Below are 18,415 nucleotides of genomic sequence, written 5' to 3'. Positions count from 1 at the left end.
CGGAAAGTCCGCGGCGTGCGGCGTAGAAACGCTGCCGGCCAGCGCCGCGGGAAACACGCCCCCTTAACGCGGTAGTTCCGGGAGCCTGTTTCCGGGCGGGAGCAGATGGGTCAACGCCGCCAAGTGGTGAGTGGGACTTATTTCAAGTTTCTAATGAAATGAAATTATTTGATGAGGTTCCCAGCCGCGCCCGGGAGAGGGCGAGGTAGGTCAAACGAAGGACAGCTCCGCCGCTGGGAAAAACTGGAAGAGTCCAGGCCTTCTGAAGCTGTAAGAAAACCAGAGAGAGGAGCAAGGAAAGAGCTGAGCGCGCAAAATTTAAAATCAAGATAAATAATATTTTAGTGGAATATTCTAAAAAGTCAAAATTAATGCAAAAAATCCATGATGAGCAAAAAATTAAATTTTTAATTAAATACTAGATCCAAGCCATGTAGGATCCTGAGACACAAGGGAAAATATGTGTCCCTACATGTTTTTAGGTATTTAGAAAATTCTTTTCCCGATATTAAAGTACTTGAAGAAATGTCGAAAATTTGAAAAGTAGGTGTATGAAAACTCATAACATTGTTTTAACTTTAAATATTTTACTTATACCAAAAACAGAATTTGTTATAATTTTACTTTCCTGGCTTTAATGGAAGTAAACTGATCAATAATATTTTAAAAATCTACTGTTTTATCTTATTTCCAATTACAAGAATTGCCACGTCTGACAATTTTTCTTGACCAAGGGGCAATCTTAAGTAATTTTAATTAACTTCAGCTAACTTTGTCTTTATTTAAAACTCTGATATTTTGTTCATGGGGATTTTTTCATTAATTTTACTGTTTTTTAAGCATTGCATTAAAGTATCATTAATCTTGATTGCTGGGTTTCTGGCATCCCTTAAATTTTGCCTCATTCACCCTAATCCTGGCCCTGGTAAGAAAGAGGGATATGGAGCCCCACAGATTGCAGAATACAGGCCAGAGGGGACCTCCCCAGGCCTTTCCATTTCCTGGTTCTGGCACTGTCTGGCTTCTAAGTCATTCTAGATCATTCTAAGATGCAAATCTCTTCCTCAGGACCCTATTTAAAACCCTTCAATGACCCATTCTTGCCCTTAGAGGAAAAAATATGAGCTACGTAACATGGTTTCCAACACACACCTTATCCCACCTCCTAAAAGTCTGACTTACTAGTTGGTATATTTCTGGATGCTTCTCTCTGTTTTACCTCCAGCTTCACAGTGTTTAGTTCCTGAAACATACCATGTTGTACTGCATTCAGGCCTTTCACAGGTGTTAATCATCCCACATCCCACCCATGCACGATGTTACTACTGTTGGTGCCCTCCAACGATTTCCTATTTAAAAATCCTACTTCCACTTGAGATGTTGACTCGAATGAAAAACTAAATTCATCCTTTCCTTCAAAGCCAACTTCTCCCTTCTAAGCTCCTTGTTTGTTTTAATGGTACTAAGAGTCTCCCAGTCTTGAACTTTGGAATCATCTTTAAAAGTTTTCCCTGATCATCTACATCCATTCGTGCGTACCCAATCCCTTGGCCCTAAAAGTTCTTTCTTCGTTATGCCGCTAATCTCTCCCTCTCCTTTCTACTCACAAATACTTTGGAGTGAGGTGTGCAGAAAAGGTTGTTTAGAAAAAAAAAAGTAGAAAGCACCATGCAAATTGAAACTAGACACACCTTGGATGAACTCTCATAACTTTATAAATAACATCTTAGGGAAGAATCTGGGCTAATCTGAGTTCTCGCTCAGTCAGGAATTACCAATACACGCTCTCCCTAGACTGTTGGCTGGAGAAAGTTGCAAGTGCTGCTACTCTCCTATTTCTTCTTTGACAAAGAAAAACATACTAAAATGCACAAAATTTTATAATGTATAATGTCAAGGAAAAACCAAATTAAAGCATTCTCTTATCAAATAGATCCTCCTTCCCAGCACAGCAAATACTTCAGCGTGGCTTTGCTCTCACTGCCATAAGCATCCGAAATGCCCTTTCTCCATACTTTGAAAAGTCTCTACTCCAATAGTCCTTCCTTTCTCTGTCCCCCCATTTCACTTTCTTTACACACTCAATCTATCTTATATTAGAATTTAAATGCCCATGAAGGAGCCTCCTCTTCCCCATTGATTGTGAGCTCTTAAAGGACAGGGACCTTATTGTGAATATCCAATTGGCAATTATGCTTTAGAACAAGAACAGGTTTTAGAAGGACCCAGACCACAGGCCAGAACAAAGAAATACTCAAATAGGCCTGAAATTAAAAGATTAAAAAAAAAAAAGAATCAAGGACCTGAAAGAGCGGCTGAAATGTATTTTTGTACTAAGCATACCCTTCTCAAGAGTTTACAGTTTGCATGTTGGTGAGGAAGTCCTGAAACCTCTCCATAGTGTCATGTACCCATACACACACTTTAACGTAGTCAGAAACTTTCTGTAGTTTGTCCATGGACCCAGAAAAGGTCTTCCCAATGCTGCGAAGTCGTGACAGACAGCAACGAGGCTTTAATCATCTACCATTATCCCTGGCAGTAGTGGAATAATTCAGGAGTTTCATGCTTTGCAAAGCTAAGAGACACGTCCATCATATATGCCCAGGGCCACAAAGGTATCTTTGGCCTTGCCTTTTTTTCCTCCTAAATTAAAAGAAAGACTCAGCTATAGGCATTAAGTGGTAAAGACCAGGGTTGGAAATGCTTTATCACAGATAGGAAGCTTTACAATTTTGTTGCTGTAAAAAAAACATTTTTTATGTATTTTAATTTGCTTTTAAATCAGTTTTTCCTCGAGTCTCATAACTGTTGGAAAATTACAGCACTTATCACCTAAACTGATTAATAGCATCTATTTTAAATTGATCCAAAAGCAAGTTATTATGGCTACTTTTTATTGTTGTTAAACTAAAATCAACCTGACGATTTTTATGTAATTCAAGATTAAAATTATTGTACATAGAGAGAGAAAAAGTCCTAATTGTTTAAGATGAAGTGTTGACATTTATCTTTCAGTGTTAATCTTTCTACAGCTTTAGATAAATGGCTTCTCTAAATTGGTACATGTGTTAGAGCTTAGCAAAGCACAATAGTATTTCTTTAAGATTTAACTCAAGGTTATCTGTTGGCACCTGTCAGTGTTCGTGTTTAAGACACATCTATAGAAAAGCAACATATTTATCTCCTAAAGTATTAAAATTTAACTTCTTTAACATTGCCAGCCCAATGATGTTAATATTTTGATAGTTTGATATTTAATACTTCCCAAGTTGTGATCTCAGTACAGAAATAGAACTTCATGACTGAGGATGGAGCTTCTCACTGAGGCAATGGGTAAAGTTCTAACTGAAATGGATGGGATTAAATCCGGAGCCCAGTGAAGACCCAGACCCTCTCACTCAACAGAATCTGTGTAGCTGCATGCTCTTTTGGTGACTTCCTGCTACCATGGAGCCCAGCAGAGAGGGAGGGAGAGAAACCAATAGTCTGGCACCAGGTCCATTAAGGTGCTGGGTAGGCTTTCAGGAACGTGATAGAGAAGGGTCATAGACCCTAATAGTATTAGTTGTCAATACCTGAGAAGACATGTATAACCAAAGAATTTTTGTCTATACATTTGCATACTCTTTATACCTGTTTATAAATCACAAATTGTGATTGACCATAAACTGTATTGCAAGGGACATGGCTGAGGGGGGAGAGGTGAGAGATAAATTAACTGTTTTAAAACCTTGAGTAAAGACTAGTTTTAAAAAATGGCAACGGACAATACAGAGCACTATACCCCCACTTAATTGCATGGAAAGAATTGCTACTCCAAGACAGAAGAAAGAATAGTATGATGGTTTATTCAATTAAAACAAATTTCCTAATTTGCTTTTAAAAATTAAGGGAAAAGAAGAAACTAAGGCAGCAAAAAAGCCTACAAACAGGCTACCTTCATTAATATGACACAACTAGAAGTTATAAAATGCCTTTATGACCAACATTATTTTGTATCATAGCCTGGCCATTATTAGCTTTTGGGCCTGTGAAGCTGGTCTTGAAGGCAAGACCTGTTAGTACCAACCCACCAAATTCTCTCACCTATCTATTCATGAAATGGTTTCCAACATAAATTTCTCATTCTTTGTCAGTTACATATTACAAAGAAGAGTGCTTTATCCATGTCTGGCTTTGAACAAGATAAAAACCTTTATTTACAAATATTCTGTTCCTTTAAAAATATATACAGAGAAGAGGATTTGGATAAAATATGATAAAAATCACAGGAAATGAAGCCAAATTCTGATAAAATCAAGGAGAAATTGGTGACACCCAGAAAATCAAAACCAATCATAACAGTTACAAGAGGATCAAGGCAAGTAGACTGCAGGAGAACAGCCGCATCAAATCTCCCTCGGACCCGCTACCCAGAGTCTTTGTTCCATAAGCCAATAGCCAGCTCAGAAATTTCAAGTTATGTGTAGTCTTATTTCTACCCACCTCACATAATGGATTCACTCATTTAATAAATACAATATCAGAGAAAGGGGTTGTCTCCATTGAGAAACTATAGTAGGAAAGCCACTTGCTTGAAGTGGCTGAGAATTCTCTCAGGAATCCATTGTATAACCTGGGAAGCATTGTTGAAATCCAAGCACATTTTCTTGTCAACTGTTACCTCAACTCAAAACAAAATTGTATTCCTTTCTATGCACAGGGAGAGTCTCTGGGATCCTTGGTAGGTAAATCAGCTCCAGCAACGTCTTAGTCCACAGGCTGCACGGAGGGCTGCTTCCTTCCCTTCTTTCAGTTCACAGGCCCGTGCTTTCCTGTTGTGCATCAGTAGATGTAGGAAGTGAACAAACTGTTGATAAGTGACATTAGGAAAATAACAATAGAGAAGAGAAATGGCCCCCAATTATTGTACCTGGGACCATTGCTAAGAGGAGGCCTTAACAGGACATTCGCTATAAATGCTAAATTAGGAGTGGCTTTTGAAATCTTTGGGCAGTCAAATTGGTTAATCTTTACATTTACAAGAGAAAGGCTGATATAGTCAATATCTATTTCTGGAAGCTATAAGGTAAAAAGTGGGATCGTGTGAAATGAGTTCTTATGGGGAAGACGTCCCACAAGTGAAGCTTGAAGACTTCGCGCTCTTTCTTCCCACCAGACGTTTAGTGCTTCTTGATCCTGTCGGGGTCCCAGGGTCACCAGGACTTTCTTGGGGGGACTGGGCCTGCTGGGCTTCTCTCAATTCCCTGGCAATGAAAGAGGAAAAATGTATGTTACTTGATCCTAAATTAGGGATAACATTTATGATCAAAACTAACATATAAATAGATTTTTCTTTTTATTTCACTGTTTCTAGAAATAAGCCTGAGCTGTACACAGAATAGAAAATTAGCTCCTACGATTGTCTTAAAAAATGGCTGGCACACACCTACAACTACACATGGAAGTTTCAGTTTCCTAAATTCTACTAACTGGGGCATAAATGGTCTTTAAAATTAAAAAAAAAAAAAAGAGAAAAGGGACCAACTCTACAGACTATATATGAAAGCTACAGGGGTCCGTGAAGCACCACCCATGAGTCAAATCTGGCCTGCCACCTGTTTTTGTAAATGAAGTCTTATTGGAACTCAGCCATGCCCATTCATTTATATATTGTCTATGGCTCCTTTCACATCACTACAGCAGAGTTGAGTTGTTGCAGCAAAGATTATATGGCCCACAAACCATAAATATTTATTGTCTAGCTCTTTACAAAAAAGTTTGCCAATCCATGGTCTACACGATTTCAAGAAGGCATCTGCTCCATCTCTGTGATGGGTGCTCATTACTGGTAATGGCTGATGACAGTCACCTGTGCCTCCATAGCTGGCTTCACAGAATGTACACACCACACCTTAAGAAATACTTATATTATGACAACATATATATATATAAGTACTTGTATTTTGTTTCTTAGCTGGGAAAATGGGATCCAAAACTAGAGCAAAAAAATATTAAATTGCTTCTTAGGAAGAATTACCTAACTAAAGGCTTAGAATCTCCACAACTCATTACCAAGAAATCATTTCGGGGATTTTTCAAGTTAGTCATTCTAAGATAGCTTGCGTATCCAAGAGAAGTTGGACTTCTAAGCTTATTTTAGACAAGGACCATTTTTCATCTCCTTCTTTTATATTGTCAACAGTGCACAGCGTATGTAATAATCACTTAAAAATGCTTTGAGAACTCTGCTCAAACATCACTGCCTGAATCTTTATACAAACCCCACCCCATTCTAATTAATTAGTTCCTATTCATTCCCATTTGTTTAATGAAGGAATAGATTAATAAGTAGATGCATGCATGAATACAAGCTTACATGAATAAGTAATAAGACTGCTTCCTTTGGCTTGGAAAAATATCTCTTCCTCTAAACATGTACCAAGACAGTGTCTCTGCCTGACCCTGAAATTTAATGGATTTCTAAAATTGGTCTCTTCCCACCTTTACTATGGTTGGCTTGCGTTGGGTGATCATCTACCAGTTACCTGAATACCTGTTGTCACTCAGAATCCTGCTGTTTTCTTTATTAGTTGTATTTTCTTGTATTCCTCACTTTGCTTCCTTTGCATTAACTGGAATTTTCTCTGTCAAGCAGTCTAGTCACAGAGCCTCCAGACCCATGGTACAAAGGGACTCATGTGGCTAGTCTCTTTGTGGGCCTATGTATTATGTATTATAATGTTGGGTGCTACTTGAATCCATAGAGAAGACACACGAGACCAGTCATATCACTGTGAGTAGAACTCAAATAGATTCTTTCTCGACTCAGCATCCAAAATCTACCTTTCCAGTGTGGCTGTCTTGAACTTTTCCAAGTTAAGCTGCTGCCGGAGCTCTTCAGCTTTCCCCAGGGAGGGACGGAGAACTCGACTTCTGGCCAGAGCTGCTGCAGAAGGTCTCTCCCCTGGGTCAGGATGGATCATGTTCTGATGTTGTAGGACCAAAAGGGAAGAATTAGAAGCTTCAGTGTTGGGAAAATCTCCCCACCCAAGCCAACTCCAACCCAGCATCTGCTGGTGGATTTTGAGAAACTCTGCTTCTCCTTTGTGCTGAGGGAAGAAATAAATGAAAACTTAGCTCCACCTGAGACAGGAATATCATCCCTTTCTGGTAGCATGAGTCATCTGTACCTTTGACTTGCCATTAAGTATCATATTTTAGAGCTAGTTGGATGACTAACTAGTCTAGTGCCTTAATTTTAAACAGGGAGAAACTGAGGTCCTGAGATAAAAAGTGACTTGTCCAAGTCATTAACATGGCCAAGACTAAAACTCGTTACCCAACTCCTAGTTCAGCTTACTTTCTACCACAACATGCTCCTTTTTCACTTAAAATTAATTAAGGATACCCAACCATGACAGTATTCCTACATAACTTATCTTCAGGTAGAGGATGTCTGTAACCTAAAATGACTTGAATATGGTAGAAAATACCTAATTATATATAGCAATTAGCTGTGTCATATAAAGAAGAAAACACTGAATCTTCCATTTAGCGACCAATGTTCAGAGCCAGCTCTTCCATTGACTGCGTATCCTTGAGTGAGCCACTTAACTTTACTGAAACTCAGTTTCCCTTTCCTGATATTTGGGATAGCAATATTCACCTTCTGGACTGTTGTGAGAATTAAATGAATTAACATAAATGTATTACCTAGCACAGGGCCAGCATTGAGGTTCTCGATGAGTATCAACTAAATCTAAGAGCAATTTACACATAGAAATAGGTGATTAGACTATGAACAAGAGACCACCATGAGGAAGGGTTTGGCTTCTTTCAGGAAAGCAGAAGTGAGAAAGAAGGACAAGTTTGTGACTAAATTTGAAGTTTTCGGGTAAAGTGTGAAACTCTAGTCTTCAAGGGAGTAGATATTTCTAAAGCTATTTTACAGATCCTGTTCCTGAAGCCATGAGGTAAGTCTTACATATACATTTTGTCATCTTAGTATGATTCTAAGCTTCTCGACAGTGTGGGTTTTTTGTACCTCTGTTTCAATGTAATACCTACCTTTCCTCGTCCCTACACATCCTCAGATATCATTGAGTACAAGCAACACATACATTCCTGAATTGACAGTAGGCCTTTCTTCCGATAGCTCAAAAGATTGGTGGTACTATCAATAAAGTAGCTTATACTTTATTCTATACACTCTAAATTCAGTTTTTTTAGTGATATCATCACTGTTACCATTGACAATAGTTAAAATCCTGAAATAGGAACAAAAAGACCAGGTTTGACTTTGGAGATAATCAGTTATCAAAGGTGAAATACAAGTCAGAGAACTGCTCTGAGCCTCGGTTTCCCCAACTGCCCACCTTACAGGGTTGTTAGGAAGGGCAAATGAAGAAATGCAACAGGATTTTTGAACTATAACATAAAAGATTTTTATGATATTCTCTAAGTTTCCTTGAGAAGCTTTCCATCTTTCCTGTGTCTTTCCTGGGCTTGCTAGTCATGATTCCTTTTTCCTTCCATCTGTGGCAGGCCCAACATCTCCATTTCCCTTTCCCCACCTACTTGCAATGACATTTAAAAAAAAAATAGACATTTCCATCTTCTCTTTATCTCATAAGAAACATCACCTTGAGTAGACCGCAAAACTCTTCCGAGAGCTCCTGAGGAATGTCCGGAAGGTTGCCCTGACGGATATGATGCCATGCAGCGCCATTGGTGGGTAACGACTCTGCTCCTGCAGCCACTGCAATTGTTAATCCCAGGGCAAATATGTCTGCTTTGGGAAGGTGCTGATAATCCTTCAAAACAGAAGACAGGAGGCAAGTTAGTTTGCCAAGTGAAGTGAGTGTAGACTGAAATATAACTGGTAGGAGAGGTTCATTTGGGTCTGTATGAGCTTAAACAGACACAGTGGGCAAGGGCACATCCACTGTAGTTAGTGGTTTATTTCTAGAGAAGATAGAGGATAGAGCACAAATCCATCTGATTAACACTGCTGTGCCCTGAAGGATCTAAGGCAGGCTCTTAGTGTCATTTTGCTCTGTCGTGCTCAAATAGGCTTGAAGCATAGATTGGCTGACCACAGACAGGAAAGACTCATTTTTTTCTGGATTGTCACCCTGGAGGAAGTTATATCTTTCCTAGGCCTGACTCCACAGACTTCCTGTAAGGTGGCCAATTAACTAAAGGTCATTTCAATGATAAGAACTGGTAGTACTATCAGGAGGTTACTAACATGATAAAGATGGGTTGGACCAATAAAGGCTTCCTTCCTACTAGGCAATCCATAAGTTTGGAATTCTAAGAAATACTAGAAACAGTAAAGACCCTTTACAAAGAACAGTACAAACATTGATTAGAACAGTACAAACATTGATTAATCCATGATCGAGCCAGCTTCCCTCATGCTTTTACGGAAAAATTTCTCTATCTTTGGTCTCCATTCTGAATAGGAAAGGGATAATATAAACTTAAATTATAAATATATACTTTTAATTTCTTGCACTGTGAACCTTCATTTGAGAGTCAAAAGTTTCAGTGGATTACAAAATAGTCTTCATTTCCCTAATCTGTACCTCTTGCAAAATCTCATTAGCCAGGAAGCGACTATCTCCCTCTTCCACTTTAGGTTTACTTATTGATGTCACATGACCCAAGTCACCTGAAAGAAGAAAAAAGAAATAGAGCTCTTTAAAAGTATGTCTTTCTTAAAACTGGAATAAATGAAGTCATCTGTATGAATTCTATAGGATAATAGTATACAGGTCAGGGTATAAGACAGACTCACCAATTTTATACATCACATTGGCAGAGAGAAACCAATCAGCTTCATTTTCAATCTCTTCTGGAACTACAGGCGAGTCACTTTGCATCTTATGGCACATGAAGATGTTGCCTGAAAAAATACAGAACTGACGTAACTAATGATTCCTAAACTTTTGGATTCCTAAGAATCCAAAGATTCCTTTCTGTATTTGATATTCAGCTACCCTCCTTTGCTCCTCCTCTGTGTGCCTGTAACAAGACTACCAAGGGTTATTTTCTTCCATGGAACCTCTCACACTACTTATGAACAGCTCAGTGATTGATAATACCTATTCAAGTGAAACTGATCTTGTACTCCATCCTCTGAAGAGGCTGGTGGCCTCAAAACAAAGAAATAAGCAAAAAACACAGAACAACGTTTCCTTGGGTTTTGCATTAATGAGTGCCAAAAACATTCATTTCTGCTCACTTTGATCAGTGCTGAGTACAGCATTAGTCATAAACACAGGATGTAGCCAATTTGCTGTTACTTATCTATGCAGTAAATTAAATACCTGTTTTTATACTTTGGCTTCACTATCTGTGAAAGAGTCTTCTCTCTCTCTGTCCCCTGGGCCCGGGGAGAAATGGTTAAAGCTGTTTAACTGAAATTTTTTAGGAGAAACAAATGAAAGGGATTCTGCTATCAAACAGCTTCTTTGACACTTGAAAGACACATAGACACAGATTCTGACAATGGTGAGGAAAGAACGAAATATGGCCAGAGGAATAGAGGGGAGTGGTACTGACTAGGTTTGATGTCCAGGTGCACCATGCCAGAGCTGTGGATGTACTTCAGCCCGAGGGAAATCTGTAGAAGGATGTCCTTGAGTTTTGGCTCTTGGAAATGATTGCCGGACTTTGTGTTTTCAGATATAGCAGCCTGCAAGCTCCCACCTGGGAAGGAACAACAAAGAGTAGCCCCACAGAATGAGAGAAAATGTATGAGTCTTATACATTAAAGCATAGTAAATATCCAATAAATTCCTTGTGAATGGACTCAGCCCAACAAGTCTAGATTACTTCAGTGTCGGTGCAAAACATAGTATCTGTCACCTATCTATACCACTGACATGTTGGAAAGAAGAATTACAGGGCTTTCAAAGAGGAAGAGAAAATGTCATGTCCCAGGTATCCGATATGTGGCCCCATTGCCTTGAGGATGCCCCAACAAACATGTTAAAGGCTTTACCCAATTATTAACCAGAAGGGCAATTAGGCCTTGTCATATAGCTTCTATTGGTATTGATGATTAATTCCATGTCAGAGTCAAGCTAGTAATTATAGGCCATTAGTAATTTTAATGTAATTGATTCAAAGTCTAATTCCACTAAAAATGTATCATGAAATAAGAACATTTAATGATTGCTGCCCAAGGAAAATATAAAACCTCAATATATACCTGAATCCTATTTGAGCCACAATATTTGTACATCAACTGTAGGCTCTTGGTTTATCATTGTTATCAATAAAAAATAAGATCTGAGTTCATCTGACTACCTGATCTTGGATGCCCCTGTCCTAGGGCAGTAGAACGCTTCCACACCCTTTACTCATTAACTAGCATTCACTGGCAGCCTCTTCAGTCACCCTCGAGAGCCCTGGGTCTCCCTGCAGTTGTAAGGCCCATGGCTCCACCCTTCAAGTATGCATCAGAACAACAGGACCCGAGATGGCAACAGCACTTTTTAGGATATCCATATTTTAAAACATCCTATATAAAACTGACTAAGATTCATCTGTCATGTTAAAATCATTAAATTCAGAAAGGAGAAGAATTCAGCCCCTTTAGAAACATAAAGAGGGCTAAAGTAAAGGTTTTTTCTGAGAAATCTTCTTAGAAAAGAATTTGTGTACTTTAGATGACATTAATTAGAAAGGAAGAAAAAGTATATTGGCACTTGTTAAAAACGAAGTCACCACAAGACAGGCTGCAGGTGAGGGTAGGAGGTGTGACAGGAGGAGGAGGCCTGCGTCCCGGCCCCATGTCCACTGGAACTCGTTTCCATACTAGCCTGGGTGTTCCTTTAGGGCAGGGCCTGCATCTTGTTCATCTTCACTTCCCCAAGGTCTGGCATGTAATAAATGTTATCTGAACTGACTGTCTATCCTGGCAACAGAGGGAAGAGAAACACTGAACCAAGGATCCCCTAAAGGGTATGGAAGAAGGAAGCATCTGGGGGTACTGGAGAACGCTTTATTATGTTCTTTTAGATTGTAAGCAGAGATATTTCTAATCCCCTGAAGAGCTACAGGTATTTAGTAAGGGTAACTAGACCAGTGCTAGCAACACTTTTAAATACCTAGAAGCCCTGTAGGTAAGATGAAAGTTAGCCAAGTAATAATGAACAATGGTAGAAGTTACTGAAAGTACTCGTTTATGCCAAGGTATTAAAATATCCTTATTTTGCTACAGCTAACGCTGATTGTCCACCTTATAGAAGAGCATAATTAACTGTCTACTAAATAATGTTAACAAGGAAGTAGGTGCTTATAGACATAGCAATACTGAATGAACTGTAAGCTTCATCCCTGCTCATGTCATCCCGCTACCCTGGAGCCGTAACTCCACAGGGCAACGTACCGCCTAGAGACGGCTGCTGTAACTGCCAGCATTGCGCCCTAGGAGGAAACAATCAGTTCCTGGGCAGCTCTTTTCAAACCATCTTTCTGAGATAAGCTGCTAACTTCCTTCCTTTAGATAAAATAAAGGTACTTTCTCCACTTGGCACACGCACAAAAAAAACATACAAAAATGTATCTATGTTTTCCTGTCTGCTCGTTAGGCCAAACAGATACCAAAACAAATAAATAGCAAATACCTTCTAACAATAAAATGTAAAAAGCAAACAATTCAGTAGGATATTTTGTTGATACATTCGTATTCTCACAATCTTGATTTTATGTTGCCAACTCAACACAAACATATTTTTCTGTCAGTCAAGTCGTTCCTTGTTTGTTTGATGGAAAAATATAACCAGTCTTTATGGTGTTCCACAGAGGATGCCGACTTCTGGATGTCACATCACTCAAACAAATGTGAGAGCCACCATTCTAGGGGAGAATGTTCTGTAAAACTTCAGCGACAGAAGACATCACAAGAAAATACTGCCTTTCGGAAGAGATTAATCATCCCATCCTGCATTGGTTAGGATCTTGGTTGCAGAATCAACCTACTAATGGAAAACCTTCATGTTTCTGAAGCTGACCCAGAGGTGACTCATAGGAGATCTTAGCAAAGGTGGGTGCGGAGGGAACATTGGATTTACTCAGGGCTCGGGAGGGACAGTGGGGATATTAGATGACGGCTAGTTTCTGGTAGTTGTGATGCAAGTTATCTGAATCATCTCATTTACAATCTGAGTTAAAACCATAACTGTACATGTTCTAGCCTGACTACCATGACAGACGGGGTGCACAGGGGTGAGGGTGGGCGTGAAGAGACAGGGCTTGAGGAGGGAGAGGGGCAAAGGAAGGGATGCAGGGGGAAGGAGTAGAAGGAATGAGGTACTGGCTACTCTGCTTCCTTACAGATACTTTGGACTTGTTATCCTTTATTTAGAGCCACAGGGCAGTTTCAACATGGACTATCCATAAATACAAACAAGACAAGTTATAACAGCATGATTTTCCTTGATCAGTTCATATTCAAAAGGTTCAGTGTATGTGAATTACATTTTGATAAATCAAAGTAACATTTTAATTGGCAAGTACTCAGTGAAGTTAGTGGATCATCATGGTGAACAGACAATGATTTCCCATAATCTGTCACATCAAGTCCAAAATCCACTGCCTGGCTTTCAAGACCCTCTGTAGTCTTCCCACACTTTACCTGGCTGATCTTGTTTCCTGCTCTAGGGGTCACGTCAGTCCTGTTAATCTCCTTACTGTCTGCTAGGTCAGACCCATTCCCACTACCATGCCCTTTGCCTGCATGCTCTTCCCCTAACTGGCTATCTTCCCGCTACTTTCCTAAACTCGAATAATCCTCCTCAAGTTCTCATTGAAGTCTGACCTCCTTTATGAGATTTTCTTGCGTTACTCTAATAACAACTATTACTGAGTTCTTACTATGTTTCGGGTATTGACACTATGCTAGCACAATGCTAGCATTTGACATGGAGTGTTGCTAATTCTCAAACTACTCCCTTGAGTAAATATTACTGTCTCTTAGCTCAGTGAGATTAAGTGACATCCCGGTGTTCATACAGCTGGTGAGTGGCAGAGCTGGGTTTTGAGCCCAGGTCTGCCCACCTTTAAAGCCCAGGCCTGCCCACCTTTAAAGCCCAGGCCCGTTCCACTACACTGTGCTGCGTTGCTCACATTCATCTTCTCTGAACACTTTTTATCCATAGCATACCATTTGGCTTCACACCCAATTGTCCCTTGTGGATTCACTGTAGCAAATGGAATGCTCCTTGAAGATAAGGACTTACCTTATCTCACTCTACAGTATTTCTCACCCTAGAGCTTAATATAATGTCAAGCCTATAGAAGGTATTCAAGTATCAAAAGGAAAAAAATTGAAATCTTTACATTGCCTCAAATCAGGTTAAAATTAGCTTTACTTTACTTTATTAATTTTTGTTTGATATTATATTTGTTTGTAGCTAAAAGTCATGGAAATAAAACCAATCTTCCTTATAGAGAGAGGGAGGGGAAAAATAGGATCTCTCAGGTTGCGGTAAGAGGGAATTACGAAGAGAAAATGACTAAGAAAAGTTTCAATCTCTCAATCACAAGTATAAGGAAAGGGTCTGGGTTTTTTTTTTTCAGAGAGAATATTAGAAAAAGGGATTTGGGATGAGCTTCTAGAGAAAAAAACCCCACAAGTTCACTGATCACTGATCACTGTCCTCAGAAGCCAGGCTGAACATACACCCTCAGAGCTATCGAGTGGTTACGAAAATTGCTCAAAGGCAGACTGTACTGTTAGAGAAATGCCGAGTGGGTGCATGTGTGTGGAGGGTTCGGGGGAAGGATGCTCTCATCCATTATTACTGCGGCTAGAATATGGATTGCTACTCCTAAAACAATGGCAAGATTCTATTAATTTGGTAGCACTTTCTACTTTACCTCTGAATACTTTGATGAAAAATATTTCCACGAACAACACATAACTGTTGTTGTGTCAACTCCTTAATCATAGATTAGAAATGTTAAACCAAAGGACCACTCTTTGTGATTTAAATAGCCCAGAAAAAGTTTTACCGATTACTGTGTATGTATCGTCCTGAAGGACCCAGGAGAATAGATCTGAAGCCACTAAGTTTCAGTTCCAGCTCCCCAACCCCATGCCCTTACTCTGGTGAGAACACTAAAGCTCAAAGGTAAGAAGCAACAAGAAGCATGAACAATCCCCAAACTCAGGAATCCACTTGAAAATTAATTAAAAAGTTGTCTGTATAAGTTTTCTGCCCCCTCCCCCAAAATGGTAGTGACTATGGCTTGCATCTTTTAGAATACCTGGCAAATGGTAAAAGGATGATTTACCATTCAAACCACTAGGGTAAAAGTTTTCTAAGTATTAACTAAATTATGAAGAGGGTGATAGCTTCTATGCATCAGCTACACACCAGCTTTGAAAGAAATATGTAATAGCATAAACCTGAAATTCCTTTTCAACTGGATTCATTTTCTCCAGCTCTCTGCTTCCAAGCAAGACTGTAGGACAGGCTTTTTAGGTATTTCTCTGCTATACCTGGCATAAACTACAAAGAGGAAGCAAAGATTCTTTTTTCTGAAAACTTAAAAGTTCATCTCCCTCTCTGTAGATATTAATCCACATACTTACCATTGCAGTATTCATTCTGAATGATCATGTGGTCATCTTCTGCCCATGCGGAATAGTAACGTACCACATGGGGGTGATGCCCAAGCACTGCATGAGCATAAACTTCATGCAAAGCCAAATTCCTGAGAGACAGAAAAGCATTGAAAAAACTGAATCCAGATAATATACATAAAACTGTTTTTGAAAGACAAGATATGAGGCATTATTAACAACGGCAGAACACTTATTGTGTGCTCACTGCTTGCTTACTATTTTATCTCATTTATGTCTTACTTCTCTCATTATTACTTTCTCTCATAATTACTCAGTAAGATACAGTGGCAAAGACAAATGCTTTAGAAAGCTCAATGACTGCCCCAAGGCCAAGCTAGTAATAGTAGACCTAAGATCAGAACCCTGCTCATCCTGATACCAAAGACCAGGGTTTTTGCTTGAACATGGCATATGTAAAGAGGAATCTTAGGTGGTTACTACTCAACAGCAAACATGCTTTGGGTCTTAATTTCACCATATCACAATCAAAAAACCTTGATGGGCTTAAGTAAAAGCCTACTTGATTGTGGATATTGTGACGTGTGGATATGAAGGCTAGACAGACAGAGTCAATATTAAACTCAGCCAATGTGATGCAGTCACACGGAAGCCTGGGAGAGAGATCCGTTATGGAGTAGGAAATCCAACTCAAGAAAAGCCAAATATAGTACTTGATGAATTTCAGTATAAAAATGAAGAATTCCAAAGTCTGTAATTTCAGATTCAGCAAGCATCGTATTCTCACAGTTCATAAAAAGCTGTAGGTGAATCTGAAAATATTTGTTTTCCTTGTGAGAAGGAAAAACTTCTGAACGAGTACTTCTGGGAATGAAATTTAAATTTTTGTTAATTTTTCCTTGCTTGTAGCTTTGAAACTAAACTATTGAATTTATTATTAATACCAAGTAGAGATAAACCAGTGAGTTAACAGTAACTTCCTACTTGGCATTATTTCTGATGAACTAAACAGGCACCAGAAGATTATTCCATAAATCTCTTCATTAAAAGAAAGCATAAGATCAGTAGGAAAAGCCATGAGAACTGAGAAAAAACAAAACATGATCTGAAATGATCATGGTATATTTTGGGAAATATCTATGATCTGGAAAACTCAGGTTATGAATGTGACAACATACAACGGAAGGGAGGAGTGACTAAAAAAAGTAGCAAATGGTATTTTTTTAAATGACATCAGTGCTATTATTTAAAATATCTTGGCAACAGACAACTTTCTAAATCCGTTTGTATTTCTAGTACATTTCAAAGATACTCACTCATTTGATAATCCTGCAAAAGATTTTGTAGAGCGTTTTATTGCATAAACACATCCATCCAGCCTCTTAATGCACTTGTAGACTGTACCAAATTCTCCAACCCCAATTTTTTCTACCTCCAAGAATTCTTTTTCATAGCGGGAAGCCATGTTGGTTTCTCGTAGAACACATCTCTGAAATATTTAATAAAAAGTTAAAATAACTTCCTAACATATTGTGAGCGATAAAATCGAGGAATATTATATTCCCAAATTTCTCTAAGTTTTCAAAAATACTTTCAAGGCAAATCCATTGGATTCTGTCTGTGTCAGTATTCATGGTAGTAAGACCCTCCCCAATTGCTAACTACTTTCTCTGTACTCTTTATAACCTTCCATACAACTCTGTACTGACATTTCTCTTTTCTGTATTCTACGTCTTTTTCTATATTATTTTCTTCGTCTGGCTATACTCTTCTTCTCTATATGTTCCTAGAGGGGACACATCTACTCACAGCCAGAGCTACTGTGCTCAGCCAAAAGAGTGACTAGGATCTGGATGGAACATATTTTAAAAAAAAAAGAAAGAAAAAGACGACACTTCCCTTTGACTCTTGTCTACCTGCCTCACACTCTGGCTGTTAATGTTTTTATCTCAAGTTGAATTAACATACTTGTTTTCACTTTGCTTCCTCAAAAATCTTAGTCTGGAAAACAAAATCATCAAATTGATATTTTCAGCTTATGTGCTCAGGTATAGCAACTTCTCCCCCTCCTGGCCAACTAGCAACATCACTCATTGCCCAACTAGTAAATAACCCCAGGCAAATCACTGAACTCCTTTATCAGTTTTCTCACCTGTAAAATGAGGATCATAGCAATTCTTCCTCGGGGTTCTTTTAAATATTCCATGAGAAAATATGTGTGTGTGTATGTATGGGTGTGAGTGTGTGTAGTTTAGTTCAATGCCAAGCACATAGTAAATTCTCAGTAAATGGTAGCTATGATGACAAAAATCTCCATAAATTTACATGAATCTCAATCCAAGCTGATTTATCTCTACAAAGTCATCTTTTCCCAATGTCCCCATTAGCAAGAATTTTTTCATCTAATTTTGAGTTTAAAAAAATCTTGACTCTTACTAGCTCTTCTTTTTCAACATGCAATTCCAATCAGTCTTCATCGGCAAGATCTATACTTTTGACTGCCCTTAGCCATTCTCCAATTGTTTCCTCCACATCTGGATTTGCTATAGCTACCAGCCCTCTCTCCATCACCTCTAATAGTAAGAATTATTTTTGCAAATTGATACTGTAGAATCAAACACACCTAATTGTTTCCCACAAGGAATCTGAACTTCTGCTCAGAGGCCTCAAGGCGTTCTACCAACTACTCACCCACCACCTTCCCATCCTCATCTCAGACACCAAATAAGCCACCTTACCATCCACGTCACTCCTCTCCCTCCTCCCCTCCTCCCTTTGCACACTGAACGTAGGCATGTTTTCATGATATTATAAACATCTTAACAG

General features: G+C 38.9%; 1 protein-coding gene across 1 annotated transcript in view; it reads right to left on the bottom strand.

Annotated features, from left to right (window-relative positions):
- Positions 1–3,877: 3,877 nt before the first annotated feature.
- Positions 3,878–18,415, bottom strand: part of WEE2 (WEE2 oocyte meiosis inhibiting kinase) — a 34,749-nt gene continuing 20,211 nt past the window's right edge. The window contains exons 5-12 of the mRNA XM_046668955.1: positions 16,906–17,078; positions 15,599–15,720; positions 10,555–10,701; positions 9,788–9,895; positions 9,576–9,661; positions 8,628–8,798; positions 6,829–6,971; positions 3,878–5,249 (exon numbers count right to left, since the gene is read on the bottom strand). Coding sequence (XP_046524911.1) covers positions 5,102–5,249; positions 6,829–6,971; positions 8,628–8,798; positions 9,576–9,661; positions 9,788–9,895; positions 10,555–10,701; positions 15,599–15,720; positions 16,906–17,078 — 1,098 coding nt within the window. The 3' untranslated portion in view covers positions 3,878–5,101. The remainder of the gene's footprint in view (positions 5,250–6,828; positions 6,972–8,627; positions 8,799–9,575; positions 9,662–9,787; positions 9,896–10,554; positions 10,702–15,598; positions 15,721–16,905; positions 17,079–18,415) is intronic.

The sequence above is a fragment of the Equus quagga genome, chromosome 8 (genome assembly GCF_021613505.1).
Source record: "Equus quagga isolate Etosha38 chromosome 8, UCLA_HA_Equagga_1.0, whole genome shotgun sequence".
Lineage (NCBI taxonomy): Eukaryota > Metazoa > Chordata > Mammalia > Perissodactyla > Equidae > Equus > Equus quagga.
The sequence above is the reverse complement of the archived record's forward strand: the minus strand, read 5'-3'. Positions and strand labels throughout refer to the sequence as shown.